This window comes from Cnephaeus nilssonii, assembly GCF_951640355.1.
Source record: "Cnephaeus nilssonii genome assembly, chromosome: Y".
NCBI classification, from domain to species: Eukaryota; Metazoa; Chordata; class Mammalia; order Chiroptera; family Vespertilionidae; genus Cnephaeus; species Cnephaeus nilssonii.
This window is the reverse complement of record NC_137096.1, coordinates 1,364,625-1,390,986: the sequence shown is the minus strand read 5'-3', so window position 1 is coordinate 1,390,986 and position 26,362 is coordinate 1,364,625. Positions and strand designations below refer to the sequence as shown.

Sequence of the window (26,362 nt, the reverse complement as noted above, 5' to 3'; positions counted from 1 at the left end):
GAATGAGAGAGAATCGTGGATCCGCTGCCTCCTGCACGCCCCACCCTGGGGATGGAGCCTGCAACTTGGGAATCGAACCCAGACCTCCAGGTTCGTAGGTTGATGCTCAACCCCAGGGCCACGCCCGCCGGCCGGGCCAGCCCCACATTTTTAAAGTCTCTGGGGCTTTCTCATTTCTGCTTCCCAAGGCTTTGGCTCAGTGGCTAGACGAGCGTCGGCCTGCGGACGGAAGGGTCCCGGGTTCGATTCCGGTCGAGGGCATGTACCTCGGTTGCGGGCACATCCCCAGTGGGGGGCGTGCAGGAGGCAGCTGATCGATGTTTCTCTCTCATCGATGTTTCTAACTCTCTCTCCCTCTCCCTTCCTCTCTGTAAAAAAAAATCAATAAAATATATTTTTTTTAAAAAGAAAAGCTAAAATCATTTCTATAGGTAGAAATTTCTACAGAAATCCTTTTAGCTTTTCTTCCATAGGGAGAAGGCAAGTGGAGATCGGAGGGAAACTTGGCTCTTCAAGAAGAATTGATGAAGAGCCACAACATTGATACATGGGTAAAAATAAAAAGGCAATTTAATTTAATAAAATAAAAAGAAATAAATAAAAGTCTCCCTAGGACACGTCTTTCCCATCAGACTCCGGCCTTGGGGCCTCGCCCGGGTCCCGTGCACCATGCACCATGCACCATGCACCATGCACCATACCGGGATGCCAGGCGATGCCCAGCAAGACCCAGGTGCCAAGGTTGCAGACCTCAGCGCCCCTGCGCATGCGCCTGGGCTGCGAGGACCACCCGGGAGGTCCTGGGACTGAGGCCCCGGTTGCACCTTGACCTGGAGGAGGCCCGCGGGGACGCCATCGCGCGCACCTCTGCACCCTTCCCCCAACAACCCTCCGTCCGCCCTGCATCCAGATTGCAGCCATGCATTTGCCCCAAGTCGGCGACAGCGGCCCCTAGACTGACAGCACCCTCCCTGCTCTGAGGTCCCCGGGCTCCAGCCCCCAAAGCCCAGGTGCGCATGCGCAGGACAGGCGGTCTCGAGCGAGCGCGCGTGCGCGAGAAACGGCGCGGGGCGCGTCCCCGAGCCGGGCCGAGGGCGCGTGCGCGCGAAGCCCCAGGTCCCGCGGATGGAGGCGGCCCTGGGCGCGCATGCGCAGAAGGGCTTTGGAGGGGGGGGGAGAAGGCAGGAGCGGCGTAGCCCCGAGCGCGCGTGCGCGGGCCCGCGTGGGGGCGAGAGCGCGCATGCGCGCCTCCGCCTCCCTCCCCGCCCCCACCTGGCGGACCCGGCGGCACCAATGGCGGCGCCCACGGCCTCCCCGCGACCCGTCACCCACCTGCTCTTTGACATGGACGGCCTCCTTCTGGGTGCGTAGCCTGCGGCCGCATCCCGCGGGGGCGGCGCGGGGCGGGAGCGGGCGGGGAGCGCGGGGTCGCAGGGCCCGGGGTCGCGGGGGGCGGGCGGCCATGTCCCCGGGACATCCCCCCCGAGGGGGCGGGCGCACGCGCGCGCGGGGTCACGTCAGGCCGGCCGCCGACGCCGCTCGGGGCGCACCCACTTCCGGTGGCCGCGCCGGGCGGGGGTCCCTGTCCCCGGGACACCCCCCCCGAGGGGCGCACGCGCGCGCGGGGTCACGTCCGGCCGGGGCCGCCGACGCCGCTCGGGGCGCACCCACTTCCGGTGGCCGCGCCGGGCGGGGGTCGCGGCGCGGAAGGGCGCACCGCTCGGCGGGACCCCTCCCCACCCGGCTCCCCGCGCGGCCGGAAGCTGCGCGCGCAGCACGGGCCTCAGTTTCCCCGTCTGCACCCACCTGGCCGGTCGCATGTTGCACAGCAGCCGCCCTGCACCCGCCGGTTTGGGGACATCTGACCGTGTCCGGAGGCATTTGCGGAGCCTTCGATCGGGGTGGGGTGTGGGGGGAGGTTGGGGTGCCGTCGGCCGGCCAGGGGGTGGAGGCCAGGGCTGCTGCTGCTGCTGCACCTCCCGCCGTGCACGGGACCGCCCCGCGCCGCCCCGCATTGTCCAGCCCCCCCATACTTGTGGGGCGCGGGTGCCAGGACCCTCCCGAGTGTCCCGGCCGCTCCGAATCCGCATTTTTTTTTTTTTTTCAACCCAAAAGCCTGCAAATTGGAGAAGCGCGCACGGAAGGGATGCATTGCAGGGGATGCGTTGCAGAGGCTTTCTCTAGGTGCACCCCCACAGCCCCCTAGACACCCCGACTTCACCAGCCAGAAGTGAAAACAGAACATGCTCAGTGGATGGCCCCGGAGACACCCTGCCTGCGCGCAGCCCCAAAGCCCTCACCCCATAGCCCCCTCCCCTTCCCTCCAGAAGGCTTCCTAGGACTTAAAAAAAAAATTTAAAAAAATGCCCGCTTACTTTTTATGTCGACCCGCTGGGCGTGCACGGCTGGGTATTGCTTCCTCTCCTAAAATCCTGGAGGCTGATGAAAAACAGAAACCGGACGAAAGAGTCGCACGGGGCTCATGGAAAACAAACGCCGCGGCCCAGACAGGGAAAGGGCCTCGCCCGAGGTCGCCCAGCTCGTCAGGGGCCGAGCTGCGAAGTGTTTGCAGATCGATCCAGTTCTGAATAGAACGCACGGCCTCAGCTCACATGGGGTGCGTGACCTTGACCCTTGCCGGACGGACATTTGCCAGGTGGTTCAGTACTAAAGAGACTTGATTGTTTGTTTTTTTTTCTTTTTTGGAAAAGGCCCACCAAGAAAAGTCTCTCTTTTTTTTTTTATTAAAAAATATATATATATTTTATTGATTTCTTTACAGAGAGGAAGGGGGAGAGAGAGAGAGTTAGAAACATTGACGAGAGAGAAACATCCATCAGCGGCCTCCTGCACAACTCCTACTAGGGATGTGCCCGCAACCAAGGTACATGCCCTTGACCGGAATCGAACCCGGGACCCTTCAGTCCGCAGGCCGATGCTCTATCCACTGAGCCAAACTGGTTTCGGCAGTCTCTCTTTTTTTTTTTTTTTTAATTAAAAAAAATATATATTTTATTGATTTCTTTACAGAGAGGAAGGGGGAGAGAGAGAGAGTTAGAAACATTGACGAGAGAGAAACATCCATCAGCGGCCTCCTGCACACCTCCTACTGGGGATGTGCCCGCAACCCAGGTACATGCCCTTGACCGGAATCGAACCCGGGACCCTTCAGTCCGCAGGCCGATGCTCTATCCACTGAGCCAAACTGGTTTCAGCAGTCTCTTTTTTTTTTTTAATTTAAAAAATATATATATTTTATTGATTTCTTTACAGAGAGGAAGGGAGATAGAGAATTAGAAACATCCATCAGCTGCCTCCTGCACACCTCCTACTGGGGATGTGCCCGCAACCCAGGTATATGCCCTTGCCCGGAATCGAACCCGGGATCCTTCGGTCCGCAGGCTGACGCTCTACCCGCTGAGCCAAACCGGTGAGGGCTAAAAGTCTCTTTATTTATGGACCCAGAGAGATTAAATGGACAAACTCTTAAGGAAAAAAAAAAAAAAGAAAGGAAAATCCCCATAGAGGTCGGTCATGGGTGAGAGAACATGAGTGTATAACAGCTTATAGTTCTGACACCACAAAGCTTCTGGGGTTCCTCACTAGAGTTTGTGGACATGAATTTTCCTGCTCAGCTGGCTAAAGCTGTGCCAGCGTCCAATTCCTGAGCCTGCTGCAGGCAGAGATCCGGGGAACCTGGGGCGGGAGGCTCATGAATTTTAATGCCAACAGAGCTGCCTCGTTAAAATTAAATTTATTAACTTCTCAATGGGCTGGCTGGGTGCTCGCTCGGGCCTCGGGATTCCATAGCTGTTCCCTGGAGCGATGAGGGGTGACTTACTCGGCCTGGCTTACAGAGGTTTATCTCTGGCTAGGGTCTCCCCTTTTTAAAAAAAAATATATTTTATTGATGATTTTTTTTTTTTTACAGAGAGGAAGGGAGAGGAATAGAGAGTTAGAAACATCCATCACCTCCCTCCTGCACGCCTCCACCTGAGGATGTGCCCGCAACCAAGGTCCATGCCCTTGACCCCGGAATCGCACCCCGGACCCTTCAGTCCGCAGGCCGACGCGCTATCCACTGAGCCACACCGGTCAGGGCTAGGGTCTCCTCTTTTTGCTGCTCCTGGTCCTGTTACCCAATCCCCTGAAAACCGAGAACGCGTGGCCCTTGGGAATTTAAGACCGAGCCCTTTCCCCGTCCCTTTTCCTGCCCTATTTTTCTCCTTCCCTGCCCTGGCTGTTCTTTGAGGTGGTTAACGCCTTGCGCGGATGTCTCAGGAACTCATCTTTGCTGATTCTCTCTTACTCTTTTCGAAATGTCCTCGTGCGTACAGAACTGCGATGAATTGCACGGGGATGGGCCCTTCTCGGTGCAAGAGAAGGAAGCTTGGGGTCTAAGCAGCTGTCCAGGAAATAGCACCTCCTTGGCATGAAATTTTCTACGAGCCACATTGTCGCGAGCACAAAACCCTGCATTTCAGTCGGTGCTGCTATATCTCCGTTATGCCTGCCCTCAATCGTAAGCACCAGGCCTAGCTTCACTTGTATCTGTTACTGGCCTAACAAGGTATCTGTACGAATAATCTATACTGATAAAAGGGTCATATGCTAACTAGACCGGGAGACCTTCCGGTCGTCCTTCCGGACAAAGCCACGGTGGCGGGGCCGAGGCAGAGGCGGTTAGGGGCAATCAGGCCAGGAGGGGAGGGCAGTTGGAGGTGATCAGGCCGGGGGTGTGGGGGCGATCAGGCCCGCAGGCAGAGTGGTTAGGGGCAGTCAGGCAGGCAGGCAGGTGAGTGGTTAGGAGCCAGCGGTCCCAGATTGCGAGAGGGATGTCCCGACTGCCGGTGTAGGCCCGATCCCCCGAGGGGTCCCAGATTGGAGAGGGTGCAGGCCAGGCTGAGAGACACCTCCCTCACCCCCATGCACGAATTTCGTGCACCGGGCCTCTCGTCAGTTTATAATGAGTTCTTTTGCAGGAGGCCTGCTTCTCTTTTAGGAATTTTCAATGCATCTCCCTCCCCCCCCCCGCACCTCCCCAGAAATTCTCTTTGATACTGTAGCCCCCATCCTGGGTTTTCAAGCAAGTGGCATTGAATACGGGCTCCTGGGGAAATTCTTACAGGAGCCGCTTGCTTAATCCAAGGAGAATGAGGAAGTAAACAGAGATTTTTTTTTTCTTTTTTTTTTTTTCTCTTTCGGAAAACATTGACGGGGAAACCAAGCTGCTTCGTGGTGTGTTGTGACACCATTGTCCCTCCAAACAGAATGGATTCCGTGTTTGTTGACAGAGGCTCATGTCACGGCGGGCAACCTGGGCGAGGACCCAGGTATATGATCCGTCTAGACGTTCCATGCCATTTAGGGTGAGACAGAGAGAGAGAGAGAGAGAGAGAGAGAGAGAGAGAGAGAGAGAGGACTGAGGTGACTCTGAACCAGGACAAGATTGTGCAAGAATGACAAAGATGACGGGTATTTCCCAGTATCTCAGTTCCCGGGTGAGGAGGGTTAGTATCTGGTTGATAAACAACTGGAATCAGGCACGCACGCACGCACGCATGGGTGGGCCCTTTTCGTCAAAAGACGAGGAAGTTGTGGTCGAGAGCAGCACAAACAGAAATAAATGAACACGCCCTAAATTTTCTCCTGGTAACACTAGTGGCCTGGTGCGTGAAATTCATGCACGGGGTGGGGAGGTGTCTCTCAGCTTGGCCTGCACTCTCTCCAATCTGGGACCCCTCGGGGGTTCGGGCCTACACCGGCAGGCGGACATCCCTCTCGCAATCTGGGACCGCTGAACCCTAACCACTCACCTGCCTGCCCCGCCCCGCTGGCCTGCTCGCCCCCAACTGCTCACCCCCCCCCCGGCCTGCTCACCCCCAACTGCCCTCCCCTCCTGGCCTGATTGCCCCTAACCGCCTCTGCCTCGGCCCCGCCACCATGGCTTTGTCCGGAAGGACGACCGGAAGGTCTCCCGGTCTAATGAGCATATGACCCTTTTATTAGTATAGATTGAAACTAGCCCAAGGAGGCACATGCAACGTGAATGGAATTTTTTTTTTTTTAATTCTATCCTGTTATCCAAAAGGTGGCCATTCAACACATAATCGGTATAAAAAAATCATCCCGGTGGTTTGCAGGCGTTTTTGACGGCTGGTGTTTGAAATCTGCGCATTTTACACTCAGCACGTCGCGTTTCGGCTGCAAGGAGCCACATTGGAGGGGCCGGGGGGTGGGGTGGCTACCCTCACCTTATTGGGCAGGGCAGGCCCGGGGCTGAAGGGAGCACCCCATGATGTCTGCTGTTGGCAACGGAGCCAGGCAGACGGTGGACATTAAGAATATTCATGCCCTGGCCGGCTTGGCTCCGTGGATAGAGCGTCGGCCTGCGGACTGAAGGGTCCCGGGTTCGATTCCAGTCAAGGGCATGTACCTTGGTTTCAGGCACATCCCCAGTAGGAGGTGTGCAGGAGGCAGCTGATCGATGTTTCTCTCTCATCATAGATGTTTCTAACTCTCTATCCCTCTCCCTTCCTTTTGTAAAAAATCAATAAAATACATATACATACATATATATATACACACACACACATATATATATATATATATATACACATATATATACATATACATATATACACACACACACACATACACACACATATAAAAATATATGAAGACTATTCACGACCAGGCCAGTTTGGCTCAGTGGATAGAGCATCAACCTGCAGACTGAAGGGTCCCGGGTTCGAGTCCGGTCAAGGGCACATGCCCGGGTTGTGGGCTCCATCCCCAGTAGGGGGCGTGCAGGAGGCAGCCGATCCATGATTCTCTCTCATCATGGATGTTTCTATCTCTCCCTCTCCCTTCCTCTCCGAAATCAATAAAAAATACCTTTAAAAAGAAAGAATATTCAGAATCAGGGATTTGGGTCTACGTCAAATGCGGTGCAATGGGAAATGCATGTTCCCGCGATCTGACACAGTCATTATTTAGAATCTTAAAAAAAAGAAAAAAAATCGGCCAAGAAAACGAAGCTGTATTTTCAAATTCATTTAAAAAAATCAGCAGGAAACCAGGTTGCTCTGTGAGGGGCGTTAATGCCGAGGTGCGTGTGATTAACCAGGTCTCCGTGGACGCCCGTGGATGGCAGGGTTGTAATGGGGGGACAGGTGGCTTCACCTGCTTTTCTGTCTGGGCCCAGGATGGCCCCTGAGCTGCCGGCAGGGACGAGGGGGCGACAGGGCCAGTCTTTGGGGACCGGAGTCCCCTCTCCCACGGTCCCGCTCACCTCCGCTCCAATCCGCAGCCCCCGCGGAGCACTTGACGGAAGTAGAAGAGGCTCTAACGTTATTAGCTCGTGCCCTAGATTCACTCTCCGCGGAAGCAACGCGCCGCGAGGGGCAGGAGGGGGCCGTGAGGACGCCAGACGCAGGGTTTCTTCTTGTGTTGTTGCTATTATCTAGAGGCCGGGTGCACAGAATCCGTGCAAGGGGCTCGGCCCTCGCAGCCACGGGCCGCCTCAGCCGGAAGGTCATTGGGCTGTTCGGTCTAATTAGCATAGTAGCTCTTTATTATACGTGTAGGATTATTTTAATTGTGTCGGTTGTTTTTGTGAATCCTCACCAGGGCATATCTTCCATTGATTTTTTTATTTTAATTTCATCCTAGAGGCCCGTTGCACGAAGATTCGTGCAAGAACAGGCCTTCCTTCCCCTGGCTTCCCTCCCGGCCGCCCGGGAGCCGGCAAATCTTTGCTCCCCACCCCAGTGCTGCTCCTGTACCTCCCTCTGCCCCCACCCCCACTCTCACCCTCATAGCAGGCGTCCCGTCCTGCTCAGCCGCTCCACACCTGCATATGCAAATGAACCCGCCATCTTTGCTGGGTTAATTTGCATGCTCACTCCTGATTGGCTGGTGGGTGTCGTGGAGGTATGGTCAATTTGCATATTTCTCTTTTATTAGTGTGGATTTCACTTTTATTTATTTTTTTTAAATATGTTTTTATTGATCTCAGAGGGGAAAGGGGGGGGAGAGAGAGAGAAACATCCATGATGAGAGAGAATCACGGACCACCTGCCTCCTGCACGCCCCCTACTGGGGATCGAGCCTGCAACCCAGGCATGTGCCCTGGACCGGGAATCGAACCCTGACCTCCTGGTTCCACCCCATCCGGGCCACCCCTGGCTTTCCATTCTGGGCAGCCAGAGCCCGCAGGAAGCTGGAGGGAGGGGGGACGAGGGGAGGGGGTGCTGTGGTCTGGGGGCGTTAGCCGCTGTAATGACACCTGCCCCCTCTCCCGGCCTGGCTCTGTCATCGCCTCTCAGCAGAGGTTCAGGGGCGCCCAGGGCCGAGGACTCTGCCCACGCCCTGTTCCCCCGCCGTTTCCCCCACGGGAGCCCCAAGTTCAGCTCCTCCAGACGCGTCTCCCCAACGGGCCGTTGCCCGCGGCCGGGAGGAGGTGGCGGCCGGGCTGGGACCGTGTGACCTCCTGCAGACAGGCCCCCCATTACCCTGGGCCCCCATTACCCGCCCCCGTGGGAAGGCTGTTCCCGCATCCTTCATGGGCACCCACACCCGCGTGTCAGCGAGGGGCCTGGCGTGCGCAGGTGCAGGGGGGGGGGGGGCGCTCCCACCGTTGGCACACGCTTCCCAGGGAAGATGGTGGCGATAGAAGCGGCACCCAGACCCGGCTCGTGTACCCCCCTCTCCCCCCAGCACCCAGCACCCCGTCTGCTTTCCAGCCGGCCCCGCCCTCCCCTGAGGACAGCCCCCTCGTCCGGGTGGCTCCTGGAGCGCCGGGCACCGCCCTGCCCCGGGCAGCGGCCCACCTCGGGTGCCCGCCCGCAGAGCCAGCCCTTCCTCCCTCTGCTCCTGGCGTGGCTGACGGACGGACGGACGGACGGACACAGGGACGCGGGGCGGGGCGCGCCCAGGCTGTGTTCCTGCCAAGACACTTCTGTTCCGCCTGGGCCAGCGCTGTCTGCACTGAGAACGATCAGCTACGGCCTGGCTGTCTGCTCAGTGCTCGGAGCGTCGGCCCCAGACTGAAGGGTCCCGGGTTCGATTCCAGTCACGGGCACGTACCGCGGGGCAGGCTCGATCCCCGGCCCTGGTCCGGGGGAGAGTGGGGGAGGCAACCCATCCATGTGTCTCTCTCACATCCGTGTTTCTCTCTCTCTCCCCCCTTCCCTTCCACTCTCTCTAAAAATCAATGGAAAAATATCCTCGGGTGAGGATTAACCAGATACAAACACTCACACACACACACACACACACACACACACACACGCCGACGAGGGCCCGGGCCGGGCAGGCGCCTGTAACCGAGGTGCGTGCCCTTGACCGGAATCGAACCCGGGACCCTTCGGTCTGCAGGCCGGCGCTCTATCCACTGAGCCACACCGGCCAGGGTTTCACCGGCCAGGGTTTCGCCGCCTCTATTCAGAGGTCCTCGCAGGGTTTGACGGCGCACAAACATTCACCAGCTCAAACCCCATGATGCTCGCTCGGCCACGTCATAGAGCGACGGTGCTGTGTCCCCTGCTTGGCCCCCCCCTGACCGGACGGACAGACGCCCCCTTTTCCGAACAGGCAGTGGTCCCTGTAAGCCCCATCCCTGACTTCCTAGGAACACAGAGGCCACGCTCACCCCCGTCTCCCGTCTATGCCCACGGTGCCCCCGTGGATGCCGGGCCATCAGCCGTCCAGCCTGCGTTTCAGATTCACGCCCAGCATTGTCGCCGAGACGGGCCCCCTCCCACGAGAGCAGGCACGCCCCACAATGACCAGGAGCACGCCGACCCGGGCGCAGGGCCGTCCTGCGCTCACGGGCGTCGCCCTGAGGTGTTGGGATCGGGGAGTCCGTAGGGGACCCCTGTCCCTGCCCACCCAGCCGATTGGAACTCACGGCGCGTAGCCCACAGACATGGCTGTCCACCCCCAACCCAGGCCTCTCCGCCGCCGCCAGGGGTTCTGCGTGCTCTCATCCCACGTCCCGGCGTCCTCCCAGGCCCCGCCAGGGCCTTGCCCGTGGTATCTGGTCGAAGGCTGGGAGTCTGTCCTGTGCTGGGCCCAACAGCAGCACCTGAGAGGGCCCCATACCCACCCCCGTCACGCACGGAACGGGGAGCCAGCCCTGAATTCCCTGTCCTCAGCCGTCACCTCCCACCCCCGGGGCGCTGGGTTAAAACCATTGCCGTTTGAGAGCAGGCGTGGGCGGTTTTTTTAAAAAATACACCGAGTGGCCAGGTTATGATGATCTCTGAACGCATAATAACCTGGCCACTCAGTGTGTGTGTGTGTGTGTATATATATATATATGAGGCCCGGTGCATGAATCCGTGCATGGGTGGGGTCCGGCCAGCCTGGCCAGGGGGAGGGGACGTGGGCGGTTGGCCGGCCTGCCTGCCGGTCGAACTCCTGGTCGACGGGACCATTTGCATATTAGCCTTTTATTCTACAGGATAGACACGGAGTAGCCAGATTATTATGCGTTCAGAGATCATCATCATCTGGCCACTCCGTGTATATTTGTATTGATTTCAGAGATGAAGGGAGAGAGAGAGAGAGAGAGAGAAACATCCAGGATGAGAGAGAATCATGGATCGGCTGCCTCCTTCACGCCTCCTACTGGGGATTGAGCCCGCAACCCGGGCGTGTGCCCTGACGGGGAATCGAACCCTAACCTCCTGGTGTTTATCTGTTTGAGAGTCATTGTACGGTTAGAAAAAAAAAAAGAAAAGTGGATGGTTGGGAATATTCCTCGTGTTTTCGATTGCTGAGGTCACGCGTGGACAGGGGCTTACGGCAACGCAGATGTGTTAGGCCGTGTTCCTGGCGGTCGGAGATCCCAGGTCCGCCTCAGAGGCCCGCACCGTCAGGGCTGGGGTCCCGGGGTCTCCGGGGCGGAACCTACTCCCTTCTCCTCCCCTCGCTTCTAGGCGCTGCCTGCATCCCTTGCTCACAGCCCCCCCTCATCTTCCATCCATGCACCTCTCCTCACCGACCACTCCTTTTTACACACACGGAGTGGCCAGATGATGATGATCTCTGAACGCACAATAATCTGGCCGCTCCATGTACGTCCTATAGAATAAAAGGCTAATATGCAAATGGTCCCCTCGACCGGGAGTTCGACCAGCAGGCAGGCCGGCCAACCGCCCACGTCCCCTCGCCCTGGCCAGGCTGGCCGGACCCCACCCATGCACGAATTCATGCACCGGGCCTCTAATATATATATATACACACACACGGAGTGGGCAGATTATTATGGGTTCAGAGATCATCATAATCCGGCCACTCAGTGTATGTTTTTACTGATTTTAGAAAGGGGGGGAGGGAAGGGAGAGAGAGAGACATCCATCCCATCGCCTCCCTCGTGCACCACAGCCCGGGAAGGGAAACACCCACCCCCCCGTACGTGTCCTTGAGCGGAATCGAACGCGGGACCCTCCCATTGGCCGGCTGGCGCGCTAACCACTGAGTACACCTGCCAGCGCTAACACCGGCTTTTAGAGAGAGGCGGGTATGCGTGTGCCTACGGCACGGAGCCGTGTCATTCTGTGCCCACCCAGCCCCCCCCCTTAACCCAGCTCCTGCCTCTCGGATCTGCCTACGGCCCCTCCTTGCACGTGTAGATAGACACGCTGATTTAATCCCATTTAATCCCAGTATCACAGGGCGAACGGCTGGCTGTCTGCACAGCTGCACCTGCAGGCCCTGTAGCTGCCTCCAGTCCACACCTCCAGACCCTCCCTCTGCCTCCCCCCACGGCGCCTGGGGCTCGTCCCCCAGCAGCCCCGGAGTGGAACGGGGGCCCCCACCGTGCTGTCGCCAGCCCCGAACCCCCACCGGCCCAGCTTCCCCCGGCCGCCCACCTACCTGCGGGTCCTTCCGTGGCCGGAGCTGCACCGCGTCCTGTACTGTCCTGCACGGGCCCGGCCGTCACCCCCACGGCCAGGACACCTCTGCTCCCCTTAAATTACCCCTTGGGGCCCAGCTCCCCCGTAATTACAAGTGCAAAGAGCCGGGAGCCAGCTTGCAGCCCCGGTGACGTGGGCGTGGAGGGAGGTCTCCGGAGACTCCCTGGGGGACGTGGCCCCGGCCTGGGGTGGTGTCCGATGGGGGAGATACCCTCCCACGGCCTGGGTCCCCTCCCGGCCCCGAGGGCCCCGTCCGTTCTGCGCGGCCTGGCGGATAGCTGAGAACCTGGATACAATTTTTTAAAAATGCATTTGAAAAATGTATTGATTTCAGAGAGGAAGAGAGAGGGAGAGCGGTCCATGCTCAACCACTGAGCCACGCCGGCCGGGCCATTATTGTTATTTTTAAAATATATTTTTTATTGATTTCAGAGAGAGGGAGAGAGAGAGAGAGAAACATCCATGAGGAGAGAGAATCATGGACCGGCCGCCTCCTGCAGGCCCCCCACTGGGGATGGAGCCCACAACCCGGGCCTGAGCCCTTGACCGGGAATCGAACCCTGACCTCCTGGTTCACAGGTCGACGCTCAACCACGGAGCCAGGCCGGCTGCCAGGCAGGTTATAATTTTGGTGGCGCCGGCCGACTTCCCCGGTGGCCCTGGCCTCCCGCCCCCGTTCCCCGGGGGAGCCCCACGCTGTGTCTGAACTGCAGCGGCCGTGGGCACTGCTCAGCCTCCTAGGTGGATCGGACAGTTGTGTACCCCCTTGGATCTTCCACCTGTACTTGACTTTTTTTTTTTTTAAATACATTTTATTGATTTCTTTTACAGAGAGAAACATCCACCAGCTGCCTCCTGCACACCCCCCACTGGGGATGTGCCCGCAACCAAGGTACATGCCCTTGACCGGGAATCGAACCCGGGACCCTTCCGTCCGCAGGCCGACGCTCTACCCACGGAGCCACACCGGTTAGGGCTGTACTTAAATTTTTCAAAGAAACGGCCACACGGTGTGAGAAGGTGGCGTTGAGGGCGGGTTGCGTATGCGTGTCAGACGGCTGCTGTCACGACTGATCCCGGGCCTGATGGTGTAGCCGGACACACATGTGTTACCTTACATTTCTGGAGGCCAGCCGCCCACAGGCAGCCTGATGGGCTGAAGTCAGGCGTGCAGCCCTGGCCAGTGTGGCTCAGTGGATAGAGCCTCGGCCTGGGGACCAAAGCGTCCCGGGTTCGATTCCTGTCAAGGGCACGTACCTCGGTGGCAGGATCCTCCCCGGCCCGGGCCCCGGTCAGGGCACGTGCAGGAGGCAACCCATCGATGTGGCTCTCTGTCTCTCCCTCTCTCTCCCACTCTCTCTAAAAATCAGTGGAAAAACATCCTTGGGTGAGGATTAACAACAACAACAAAATAATCTATACTAATAAAAGGGTGATATGCTAATTAGACCAGACGTACTTCCGGACATCCTTCTGGACAAAGCCACGGTGGCGGGGGCCGAGGCAGAGGCGGTTAGGGGTGATCAGGCTGGCAGGGGAGAGCAGTTAGGGGCGATCAGGCCCTGGTCAGGGCACATGCAGGAGGTAACCCATCGATGTGTCTCTCTCACATCGATGTTTCTCCCTGTCTCTGTCTCTCCCTTCCACTTTCTCTAAAAATCAATGGAAAAATATCCTCGGGTGAGGATTAAAAATATATATATTTTCTCTCAATCTGTGGCTTGCCTTAGCTTTCTTACTGGGTGGGGGTAGAGGGGGGTCCTATAATTTTGAGTATGTTCTGTGGCCCTTGCTTAGTATGTTGTATGACGGACACGTCAAACATCCCTCAGTTCCAAGAACGTTCTCCAGTGTCTTCTACAAGTTTTCTTAGTTTTGGTTCTACGTTTAGGTTTATGATCCTAAAGGTCAGTCTTCATATACATATATATATATATATATATATATATATATATATGTATGTATATATACATACACACACATATATATACATATATATACATATATATACATACATACATATGTATGTATATACATACGCACACGCAGACCTGTTTACATCAGATGTGTAATCGAGCAATATTTTTATTTAATTTATTTTTTAAAAATATTTTTATTGATTTCAGAGAGGAAGAGAGAGAGAGAAACATCCATGTTGAGGGAGAATCACCAACCGGCTGCCTCCTGCACGCCCCCTACTGGGGATCGAGCCCACAACCCGGGCATGTGCCCTTGACCGCGCATCGAACCGTGACCTCCTGGTTCCTAGGTCGATGCTCAGCCACTGAGCCACACCAGCTGGGCAACATTTTTATTTTCAAAACTAGAGGCCCCGATGCACGAAGTTCGTGCAAGGGGCTCAGGCCTGGCAGCCCCACGGCCCCGCCCACAGCCCATTCTAGAAGGTCATCCCGCCGTCCGGTCTAATTAGCATATTAGCTCTTTATTATATAGGATGACATCTTAAACCTGGATCTGATTCCCAGGCGAGCATCCTCGGACCCACACCCCTGCCTATTAAACAGAATCGTTGATCATAAAGCTCAGTGCTAATCAGAGGTTTCCATGTACCCGGGATCCCTCCATTAAGCAATCATCACCCGTATTTATCTTAAGCAATGGCCTTTATTACCCCTTTTACGGCCGAAACAGACGGCGCACAGCCGGCGGGAAGGGACGCTCTGGTGCTCACAGGCGTCCTCTGAGGGTGCTGAAGCCGGCCAGCTTCGGGGGTGTGAGCAGACACCACCGCACGCCTGTCACGCTCCTTACACACGCACGCACGCCGGGCCCGCACACAGCTCCTCCGAGCTCCCTCCCTGTACACGGAGGCTGGTGAGCCGGCTCCCTCCCCAGGGCCTCGAGCTCTGGGTGTGTGAGTGTTGGCAGGAAAAGCAATTCTGGCTGCTCATCCCCAGGGGAGAGCCTGCAGGGTTTGCTGGGGAGCAGGCCTCACCCCCCCTTTCTGGCCACCACCTCCTCTCTCCTCCTGCATGGCTGGGATCCTTCTTGGCGCCTGGCGTCCCGCTATCTGACGTCCCCTTCGGGTCCAAGAGGAAAGGGTTTGGGCTCAGGTCCTGCAGGTGAGCTGACGGGCTTTGCCGTCGGCCTGGGGTGGAGAAAGCCAGTCGCATGGATGGGCTGCATTTCCTGGAACCCTCCTAGCCGGCTCTGTCTCGGTGTGTTTTTCCCAACAGACAGGCATGAACCTTTTCGTGCTGGCCGCTGGCTGATTGCCCTACCTGGCGAGGCCTGCTTCGGGGTCGACGACCGGGTCCCTCTCGCTGCCTCTCACGTAGCGCGTCCCCAGGGAAAACACGGAGTGGCCCGATGATGATGATCATCCGGCCGCTCCGTGTGTATCCTATAGAATAAAAGGCGAATATGCAAATGGTCCCCTCGACCGGGAGTTCGACCAGCAGGCAGGCCGGCCAACTGCCCACGTCCCCGCCCCCTGGCCAGGCTGGCCGGACCCCACCCATGCACGGATTCATGCACCGGGCCTCCAATTATATATATATATATACACACTGAGTGGCCAGATTATTATGCGTTCAGAGATCATCATAATCTGACCACTCAGTATATATACAATATATATATATATATATATATATATGTGTGTGTGTGTGTGTGTGTGTATATATATATATATATATATATATGGCCCAGTGCATGAATCCGTGCATGGGTGGGGTCCGGCCAGCCTGGCCAGGGGGAGGAGACATGGGCGGTTGCCCGGCCTGCCTGCCGGTCGAACTCCCGGTCGAGGGGACCATTTGCATATGAGCCTTTTATCCTATAGGATAGACACGGAGTGGCCAGGTTATTATGCGTTCAGAGATCATCATCATCTGGCCACTCCGTGTAGTTCCTTCGCTGAACTGGCCATGGTCCGTGCACTCGTCATTTCTGTACGCCCACGATTGATAATCTGGTTTCGTGAGGTTTCTCACGTCTGATCCCAGTCAGTGTGATGTGCTGTGTTGATCATACGGGATGTTTCCAAAATATAAATTTCTCTCCCAGATCCTCTGTGCTCAGTCATTTGCAACGTGGGCTGCATTTTAATTGTGGGGGGTTGGGTGGCGATAAACTACAGATTGGTTTGGGTCCTAGTTTGTGTGTGTGTGTGTATATAAGTATATATATATATACACATATATACATATATACGTATATATGTATACACATATATAAATATATATGTATATACATATGTATATACATATATACACATACACATACATACATACATATATATATATATATTGATAATGATATTGATTTCATGGAGGAAGGGAGAAGAGATATAGAAACATCAATGATGTGCCCTCACTGGTGTGGCTCAGTGGATAGAGCATCGGCCTGTGGGCCGAAGGGTCCCGGGTTCGATTCCTGGTAAGGGCACATGCCTGGGTTGTGGGCTCGATCCCCAGTGGGGGGCGTGCAGGAGGCAGCCGATCCATGGTTCTCTCTCATCATGGATGTTTCCATCTTTCTCTCCTTCTCCCTTCCTCTCTGAATCAATAAAAATATATTAAAAAAGAAACATCCATGATGAGAGAGAATCATGGATCGGCTGCCTCCTGGATGCCCCCTACTGGGGATCGAGCCTGCAACCCAGGCATGTGCCCCCGGCTGCGAATCGAACCCGGGACCCTTCAGTCCACAGGATGATGCTCTATCCACTGAGCCACGCTGGCTAGGGCTTGTGCCGCATTTTAATTGTGCGGGTTGGGTTGGCGATAAACTATAGATTGGTTTGTGTCCTAGTTTTAAATATATATATATTTTAATTGATTTCAGAGAGGAAGGGAGAGGGAGAGAGAGAGTTAGAAACATCCATGACTAGAGAGAATCATGGATCGGCTGCCTCCTGCACGCCCCCTACTGGGGATGTTCCCGCAACCCAGGCACATGCCCTTGACCGAAATCGAACCTGGGACCCTTAAGTCTGCAGGCCGACGCCGTACCCACTGAGCCACACAGGCCGGGGAGCGCCCTAGACCCCCTGTGAACGTGGCCCACACTCCCCGCCCCCCATCTCTCACCTCCGTCTCGCCCGTGTCTCCGCAGACACCGAGCGGCTGTACTCGGTGGTGTTTGAGGAGATCTGCGGTCGCTACGGGAAGGCGTACAGCTGGGACGTCAAGTCCCTGGTGATGGGCAAGAAGGCGCTGGAGGCGGCGCAGATCATCGTGGACGTGCTGCAGCTGCCCACGACCAAGGAGGAGCTGGTGGACGAGAGCCAGGCCAAGCTGCAGGAGTTGTTCTCCACCACGGCCCTCATGCCAGGTACGCCCGCCCCCGCCGTCGCCCCACAAGGCTCTTGTGGTTTCGGGAGCCGCGTTCCCGGACTCAGGTTCTTATATGGGACTACAGGCCCTGTGCATGGATTCGTGCACCGGTGAGGTCCCTCAGCCTGACCTGTGGATATCCCCTGAGGGGTCCCAGGGTGCGAGAGGGCGCAGGCCAGGCCGAGGGACCCCACCGGTGCACGATCGGGGCCGGGGAGGGACCGCGGGAGGGCTCAGCGCGTGTCCGGCTGGTCTCGCTCAGTCCCGATCGGCCGGCCAGACCCCAGCAGCAAGCTAGCCTTCCGGTCAGAGCATCTGCCCCCTGGAGGTCAGTGTGCGTCATAGCGACTGGTCGAACGGACAGTCGGACACTTAGCATATTAGACTTTTATTATATAGGATGATGGTTCAATCTTGTTGTTTGAAGGACGTCTTAAAGTACTATACATTGCTGCTTGGCTCAGTGGGTGAGCATTGACCTAGGAATCAGGAGGTCACGGTTCGATTCCCGGTCAAGGGCACATGCCCGGGTTGCTGGCTCGATCCCCAGTAGGGGGCGTGCAGGAGGCAGCCGATCCGTGATTCTCTCTCCTCATGGATGTTTTTCTCTCTCTCTCTCTCTGTCTCCCTCTCCCTTCCTCTCTGACATCAATACAAATATACTTGTTAAAAAAGTAATATACATTTCTTTCACCGGGTCCTGAGGTCCAAAACCATTTGAATTTTGTTTGTGTTCTGTTCTATAAAGATGACCTTCAGGGCGGAATTGCTTCTAATGGTGACTTTGATACGTATCAAGAAAAGGATTTGGCTTCTTCTCTCCAAAATCAAACGTGGTGGAATTATTAATGTTTCGGCAATAATTCAAACGTGAGCAAAATTTCTTTTCTTTTCTTTTTATTTTTTTTAAATATGTTTTTATTGATTTCAGAGAGGAAGGGAGAGGGTGAGAGAGAAACCTCCCTGGTAAGAGAGAAGCATGGACCGGCTGCCTCCCGCACGCCCCCGACGGGGGATCCGGCTTGCCACCGAATCGAACCGTGACCTCCCGGTTCATAGGTCGTCGCTCAACCGCTGGGCCGTGCCGGCTGGGCCGAGCAAATTGATGATCAACAAGCAGCTGGGTCTCCGCAGAGATGCTTAATTATTAAAGGTTACAGGAAGCTTAATTATTTAAAAGGGGAGGGCGGAATGCCAGAGCCGCGTGCCTGCCGTGCGCCCCCACCCCCCTGTCTACTTGTTTTCCCCGCCGACAGGGGCCCCCTGGGGCTTGTTAGCTGACGATCGATCGATCAGAGCTGCCCCGTGTTTCTCGCTAAAAGGGAGAGAGGGTCAGGAACGTTCTAGATGACAAGGCCAGAGAATGCTTAGGAATGGAATGCTAATGAGGATTCTTGCAGGAGATAACGTGCAAGCTTGGGTCTCTGGCAATCCTGGGGAGGTGGGGAGAAAAAAATGTGCAGTTAGAGCAGCCGTCATCGTGGATTGCAAATTGCATGGCTACGAGTGATAGTCACGTTTGAATCATGTGATGTCATATATGTGTGTGTATGTGTGTATATATATATTCCCCCAAAAAAGGTATACACAATGTAACAGCTGATAGCTCAGCTTTGAAAATGAATCGTATTTTAATAAACACTGCCTTTATGATTATTCAAGTGTGTATGCCTTTTGGGGGAACATATATATATATATATATACACGGAGTGGCCAGATGATGATGATCTCTGAACACATAATCATCTGGCCACTACGTGTCTATCTTATAGAATAAAAGGCGAATATGCAAATAGTCCCCTCGACCGGGAGTTCTACCAGCAGGCAGGCCGGCCAACCGCCCACGTCCCCTCCCCCTGGCCAGGCTGGCCGGACCCCACCCATGCACGAATTCATGCACCGGGCCTCTAATAAACACACACACACACACACACACACACACACACACACACACACTGAGTGGCCAGATTATTATGCGGTCAGAGATCATCATAATCTGGCCACTCAGTGTCTATCCTATAGAATAAAAGGCTAATTTTCAAATTGTCCCCTCGACCAGGAGTTCGACCAGCAGGCAGGCCGGCCAACCGCCCATGTCCCCTCCCCCTGGCCAGGCTGGCCGGACCCCACCCATGCACAAATTCATGCACCGGGCCTCTAATGTGTGTGTGTATATACACACACACACACACACACACACACACACTGAGTGGCAAGATTATTATGCATGCACAGATCATCCTCATCTGGCCACCCCGTGTGTATAAAAAAACATGCGCTATTTGACAAGCCTCGGAGCCTCACAGACCTGTGGTCGTGCATGTTTGTCCTGTGTCAGGCTTAAGCCACCCAGCTCAGTGCCCTCCAGCTTCGTTCATCCCACGTCTGGGGGCAGGTGTCAGAATTTCCTCTCCTTTTAAAGCTGAATGGCACCCCACGGTGTGGGCAGACCCCGCTTGCTCTGTCCGTTCGCCTGTGGATGGACGTGGCGCTGTCTCCCCGTCTGGGCTGTTGTGAGGGGTGCTGCTGTGAGCACGGAGGGTGGCCCTCTCCCTGAGACGCTGCTCACCGTTCTTCTGAGTTCGTTCCTGGAAGTGGGGTTGTGGGAATGTATGGCCCTGTCCCGGTTTCAGTTATTTCACTCTTAGCCCGTCTGAGGATTTATCCACACCGTTACTCTGTGGCCCCGGAGTCTCCTCGCTTAGCCTACCACGCGCCCGTAACATATCCCGCGTGCAAACGTGCTTTCTCTTTCTCATCCCCCCAAGACGTTCGAGGGGTTTCCCTCTAGAATTTTCGTCCAGTAGCCTACGATACATATTGAGATGTGAGAGGCCCGGTGCATGAAATTCATGCATGGGAGGGGTCCCTCAGCCCAGCCTGCACCCTCTCCAGTCCAGGACATCCCTCTCACAATCCGAGACCGCTGGCTCCTAACCACTCGCCTGCCTGCCTGTCTGATAGCCCCTAACCACCTCTGCCTGCTGGCCTGATCGCCCCCTAACTGCTCTCCCCTGCCGGCCTGATCGCCCCTAACTGCTCTCCCCTGCCGTCCTGATCGCCCCTAACTGCCCCCACTGCCGGCCTGATCACCCCCTAACTGCCCTCCCCTGCCAGCCTGATCACCCTGAACTGCTCTCCCCTGCTGGCCTGATCGCCCCTAACTGCCCTCCCCTGCCGGCCTGATCGCCCCTAACTGCCCTCCCCTGCCGGCCTGATCGCCCCCAACTGCCCTCCCCTGCCTCTGCCTCATCGCCCCTAACTGCCTCTGCCTCGGCCCCCACCACCGTGGCTTTGTCCAGAAGGACGTCTGGAAGATGTCTGGTCTAATTAGCATATTACCCTTTTATTAGCATAGATGTCACGTCCCACTGCCATTGCACAAACTGGGAGGCCTCATCCCGCCCTTCGGGTGGTTGGGGTGGAATGTTAGCAAGCCTCCACTATGACACCTCCCTGGTGTCCCCGTCAATGCCCCGTCCTCCCTGGGGGTCGGTGCAGAAAGGTGCCAGTCCCAGAAGATGACCTCACAGAGGGCGTGGCCCTGCACGCTCGCCTGGATGACCAGCTCATTTCCCTCTGTTCTCGATCCTCCCACACGAGGAGCTTAAAGGGCGGGGGCGGGGGGGGGGGCGCGGCTATTTAAATCTCTTCATGGGACGCATCTTGCTTCCCACCACGATAATTCTGTGGGCGGACTTACTTAAACTTGTCCGAGTCTTACCGACGAGAGGACGCACTTTTCAGTGGCTCCAAAGTCCGTCTTTGAAAGCGTGAGGCCATTTCCGCACCCCACATTCGTAACCGAGATGGGGGGCACCCCAGGAGGAGACGCCAGGGGCATGAAGGAGAGGCCTGGTACCACCCAGAAGGCCGCCTCCATCCTGGCCCAGATCCAGGTGTTCATTCTGCCCCCTCTGCTTGGTCCCCAGCGCTGAGCGGGGGATGGGAACGGAACGTCACCCTTGACCTTCACTTCCTGCCTTTCTGAAGGCACCTTCTGGCCGGGGATGTCCGTCCGGTGGTAGAGGTCACCTTGACCTCATTCGCAAGGAAGGCTGTCAGTAGAGAGGGTGTGTGATTAACGCCGCACCATTCATTTCTCTGTGCTTTGAAGGCGAGAGCTGTGGCCCTGGCAGGCATTTAGGGAATTAACTGGGAGGCACGGGTGGCCCGTCGCCAGGGGAAGTGTGCCAGATTCTGAGGCCGGGCGTGTCCCTCCTGAGCCGGTCGCCAGGGCCGTCTGCCTGGGCCCGTGGTCGGCAAACTCATCCGTCCGCAGAGCCAAATATCAACAGGACGACGACTGACATTTCTCTGGAGAGCCACATTGTTTAAACTTAAACTTCTTCAAACGCCACGTCTTCAACACAGACTCGCCCGGGCCGTGGTATTTTGTGGAAGAGCCACACTCAAGGGGCCAAAGAGCCACATGTGGCTCGCGAGCTGCAATTTGCCGACCACGGGCCTGGGCCAATCACCAAGGGTGTGTCTCCAATCACCAGGGAAACAATGTGGGGGCGTGTCCCTCCTGAGCCAATCACCAGGGAAACAGCCCCTGATTGTCATGCGGGGGCGTGTCCCTCCTGAGCCAATCACCAGGAAAACGGCCCCTCATTGTCATGCGGGGGGCGTGTCCCTCCTGAGCCAATCACCAGGGAAACGGCCCCTGATTGTCATGCGGGGGCGTGTCCCTCCTGAGCCAATCACCAGGGAAAAGGCCCCTGATTGTCATTCGGGGGGGCGTGTCCCTCCTGAGCCAATCACCAGGGAAACAGCCCCTGATTGTCATGCGGGGGGGCGTGTCCCTCCTGAGCCAATCACCAGGGGAACAGTCTCTGATTGTCATGAGGGGGGCATGTCCCTCCTGAGCCAATCACCAGGGGAACAGCCCCTCATTGTCATGAGGGGGCGTGTCCCTCCTGAGCCAATCACCAGGGAAATAGCCCCTGATTGTCATGAGGGGGCGTGTCCCTCCTGAGCCAATCACCAGGGAAACAGCCCCTGATTGTCATGTGGGGGGCGTGTCCCTCCTGAGCCAATCACTAGGGAAACAGCCCCTGATTGTCATGCGGGGGGCGTGTCCCTCCTGAGCCAATCACCAGGGGAACAGTCCCTGATTGTCATGCGGGGGGCGTGTCCCTCCTGAGCCAATCACCAGGGAAACACCCCTGATTGTCATGCGGGGGGCGTGTCCCTCATGAGCCAATCACCAGGGAAACACCCCTGATTGTCATGCGGGGGGCGTGTCCCTCCTGAGCCAATCACCAGGGGAACAGCCCCTCATTGTGATGCAGGCGGTCCCTGTCCTGGCCGGTCCCCCCTGAGCGTGTAGGGCTGACCTCGGCTTGAATCACCCCCCCCCCCCCCCCCATTAGCAGCTGACTGCTCACGACCTGTCTCCTTGCAGGTCCAGGCGGGAAGGACGTTTAACCCCTGTGTCCTGTGGCCATTTCCTCCGTGACTCAGGGTGCAGTGCCCATGGAGGTCGCCCACGGGTCTCCCAACTTTCTGAAAGCAGCCGTCTTATTTTTTCTTAAATATATTTTATTGATTTTTTACAGAGAGGAAGGGAGAGGGATAAAGAGCTAGAAACATCGATGAGAGAGAAACATCGACCAGCTGCCTCCTGCACACCCCCTACTGGGGATGTGCCCGCAACCAAGGCACATGCCCTTGACCAGAACCGAACCCGGGACCCTTCAGTCCGCAGGCCGACGCTCTATCCACTGAGCCACACCGGCCAGGGCAACAGCCATCTTTCAAATTGTGACGGAAATCGCCCCGGGCAGGAACCAGGGTATTAATTCTGTTTACACCCTGAGCCAGACGCGTCAGATCTGCAGCGACCAGGGGCGTGGCGGGTGCAGAGACAATCAGATGAAGGGACCGTCCGCCCTCTGAGGTCCCTGGCCCATCACCCCGTTTACCCAGGAGGCCCTGGAGCAGGCTTATCGGGGAACAGATGTCCCTGAGAACACTCAACACCAGTGCCCCTGTGGGGCAGGGGGTCCTCGAACTTTTTCAACAGGGGGCCTGTTCACTGTCCCTCAGACCGTGGGAGGGCCGGACTGTAGTTTAAAAAAAAAACTATGAGCAAATTCCTATGCACACGGCACCTATCTTATTTTGAAGTAAAAACACAACACGGCAAAAACACCCGCCTGTGGCCCGCGGGCCGTAGTCTGAGGACGCCTGGCCTACACTCTCGGGGCGATGGGCCTGGACAGTGTTGGACACCCTCCATCACCATGTGGGGCTGTTTCCCTGGTGGTCGGGGACCTTATTTCCAAGCAAAGGCACCCTCTGAGGTTCCTGTGGACTTGAATTTTGGTGCGGGGGAGGACTCTTCGACTCTCTGCACCCCACAAACCCGCCTCGGAGTGTTCCATTGGCTGGGGGGTGCCACGGTCAGGCAACGGGGTGTAAACGTGATGTGGAGAGAAGCCTTTTGCTGGGGGTCCCCCGGTGTGAGCACCTGAGGGTGGACACGGGGGAGCCCTCCTCCCCTGCGCAGTTTAATGGGGGTGGGGGGATAGGCCGACCATGTCCAACACTGTTGGGACTTCGGGCCCCAGGTGAGCTGACGCCCTCGCTTGCTTGAGTGTCTGCTGGGCCGGTGGTACCAGAACCACCGACGGGGCTTAAACCAGACGCAGTTCTGCAGCTGGACGTCCACGGCCTAGTTCTGTGAGGGCCTCTTCCCGCTAGGCAGATGGCCGTTCCCGCTGTGTCCTCACCGGGGGAAAGCTGGGGGGGTCCTCCTCTCTTATGGGCACCAGTCACCAGGGAAACAGCCCCTGATTGTGATGTGGGGGGCGTGTCCCTCCTGAGCCAATCACCAGGGAAACAGCCCCTGATTGTGATGTGGGGGGCGTGTCCCTCCTGAGCCAATCACCAGGGAAACAGCCCCTGATTGTGATGCAATCACCGAGGGACCCAGGATGGAGACAGCTCTGGAGGGCACTAATCTCCTGCTAGGGGCCCCACCCTGTTGACCTCACCCAACTCTGATCCCTCTCGCACTCTCCCACGTCCCTTTGTGGCTTCGTCTTTATCCCCCACGCCGCCTTACACCCCAAGTGTGTTGTTTAAAACCCGATTATTTGTGAGTTTCCAAGTACCTCTCGGTCACGGGCGTCCGTCTTAATGCCGTTGTCATCAGGGTACGCAGGCTGAATGATTTCCGTGCTTTTACAGCGTGTTAGAACGGCTCCCTGCCTGAAGGATTCCGTGTGCATCTTGCTGACGGTCCCACGTGTGCTTGACGATCATTTGTATTCGGCTGCTGTCCGGCACGTTGTACAAACGTCGATTCAGATCAGTTGCCTGAAGGTGTTTTTGAAGTCGGCTCTGTCCTTACGTATTTTCTGTCTCCTTGTCCTAATCAGGACCGAGAGGGGAATTTGAAATCTGCGTCTGGGTGTGTCTCCATTCAGTCTCGCTAGGTTTTGCCGTGTGTGTGTGTTGACCCTCTGTGGCGTGATGCACGCGTGTTTACACGGCTGTGTCTTGTTGAATTGGCCACGTGCCATGATGAAATGTTCTGTCTGATGACAGTCATTCTTTATCCTGAAGCTCACTCGTCTCTCTTTAATAGGCTACCCTAGCCCTAGCTGGTGTGGCTCAGTGGGTAGGGCGTCAGCCTGCGGACTGAAGGGTCCCGGGTTCGATTCCCGGCCAAGGGCACATGCCTGGGTTGTGGGCTCGATCCCCAGTAGGGGGCGTGCAGGAGGCAGCCAGTCAGTGATTCTCTCTCATCGTTGATGTTTCAATCTCTCCCTCTCCCTTCCTCTCTGAAATCAATAAAATATATATTTTTAAAAAATAGGTTCATATGAGGACAGATATGTGATACCTTAATCAATAAAGAAATTAAAAAAAAATAGGCTCCCCTGACTGTCCTTCAAGTAGTAGTTAGGTCACACAGAGTTCTCAACCCTTTTATTTATGTTTTAAATATATTTTTATTGATTTCAGAGAGGACGGGAGAGGGAGAGAGAGAGAGAAACATCCATGTTGAGAGGGAATCGTGGATCGGCTGCCTCCTGCACGTCCTCTACTGGGGATGTACCCGTGGCCGGAATTGAACCCAGGACCCTTCAGTCTGCAGGCCGAAGCTCTATCCACTGAGCCATACCGGCCAGAGCTCAATCCTCTTATTTTTCAACCCGAGTATTTATATGTAAGGTAGGTTTCTTGCAGACATAGGCAGCTGATCTGAATCGACGTGTGTACAATGACGTGCCCGACAGCAGCCGAATACAAATGACCCTCACGCACACGTGGGACCGTCAACACGATGCACACGGAATCCTTCAGGCAGGGAGCCGTTCTAACACGCTTTAAAAGCACGGAAATCATTCAGCCCGGGTACCCTGATCACAGCGGAATTCAGACGGACGCCCGTGACCGAGAGGTACTTGGAAACTCACAAGTAATCGGAATTTAAACACCACACTGGGGCGTAAGGCGGCGTGGGGGAATAAAGACGAAGCCACAAAGGGACGTGGGACGGTGCGAGAGGGATCGGAGTTCGATGAGGCCTCGAGGGTGGGGCCCCTACCAGGAGATTAGTGCCCTGTGAGAGGAGTACCCACCAACGCGCTCTCCACCCTGCCCCCCGGGGGACTGGCCAGGAGGGGCAACCCCCGGCATCACCATTGGATGCTGTTTCCCTGGCGACGGACCCAGGAGGGCCACGCCCCACGTCCTATTTGGGGGCCACTCTGGCAGTGGTGTCATTTCTACATTTCTGCCTGGCCATGTTTCTCTCCTGGCATCTGGATGTACACTGAGTGGGCAGATGATGATGATCTCTGAACGCATAATCATCTGTCCACTCAGTGTGTGTGTATATATATATATATATATATATATATATATATATATATATATATATATATATATTGGAGGCCCGATGCATGAATCCGTGCATGGGTGGGGTCCGGCCAGCCTGGCCAGGGGGAGGGGACATGGGCGGTTGGCTGGCCTGCCTGCCGGTCGAACTCCTGGTCGAGGGGACCATTTGCATATTAGCCTTTTATTCTATAGGATCGACACGGAGTGGCCCGATGGTTATGCGTTCAGAGATCATCATCATCTGGCCACTCCGTGTGTGTGTCTGCTCCTTTG

General features: G+C 56.3%; 2 protein-coding genes across 6 annotated transcripts in view; one reads left to right on the top strand and one right to left on the bottom strand.

Annotated features, from left to right (window-relative positions):
• The window catches only part of STS (steroid sulfatase), a 75,835-nt gene extending 73,031 nt beyond the window's left edge, over nucleotides 1-2,804 (bottom strand). The window contains exon 1 of one of the 3 annotated variants that reach the window (XM_079766075.1): nucleotides 2,376-2,804. Coding sequence is in view for 2 of the 3 variants with exons in the window: in XM_079766072.1 (XP_079622198.1) it covers nucleotides 1,807-2,090 (284 nt within the window). In the remaining variant the exon portion in view is untranslated. Of the gene's footprint in view, nucleotides 1-1,332; nucleotides 1,785-1,806; nucleotides 2,102-2,375 lie in introns of those variants that run through there. The other 2 variants (XM_079766072.1, XM_079766073.1) reach the window with 2 other exon arrangements.
• PUDP (pseudouridine 5'-phosphatase) lies at nucleotides 537-25,461 on the top strand. 3 transcript variants are annotated; one of them, XM_079766110.1, is made up of 3 exons: nucleotides 537-1,363; nucleotides 17,007-17,225; nucleotides 22,638-24,373. In XM_079766110.1, the coding sequence occupies exons 1-3, from the start codon at nucleotides 1,126-1,128 to the stop codon at nucleotides 22,658-22,660; spliced, it is 480 nt and encodes a 159-aa protein (XP_079622236.1). In that variant the 5' UTR covers nucleotides 537-1,125; the 3' UTR covers nucleotides 22,661-24,373. The 3 variants fall into 3 exon arrangements, with proteins under 3 accessions (XP_079622236.1, XP_079622237.1, XP_079622235.1); XM_079766111.1 differs by lacking the exon at nucleotides 22,638-24,373 and adding an exon at nucleotides 25,433-25,461 and having other exon boundaries at nucleotides 538-1,363; XM_079766109.1 differs by lacking the exon at nucleotides 22,638-24,373 and adding an exon at nucleotides 17,976-18,091 and having other exon boundaries at nucleotides 1,111-1,363.
• The last annotated feature ends 901 nt before the right edge of the window (nucleotides 25,462-26,362 follow it).

Bases quoted from the DNA above. Each gene is read 5' to 3' on its own strand.
- PUDP (XM_079766109.1), top strand. From the start codon at position 1,126: ATGGAGGCGGCCCTGGGCGCGCATGCGCAGAAGGGCTTTGGAGGGGGG. The intron at 1,364-17,006 runs GTGCGTAGCCTG...GTGTCTCCGCAG, and splicing joins CATGGACGGCCTCCTTCTGG to ACACCGAGCGGCTGTACTCG. The intron at 17,226-17,975 runs GTACGCCCGCCC...TGTTCTATAAAG, and splicing joins CACCACGGCCCTCATGCCAG to ATGACCTTCAGGGCGGAATT.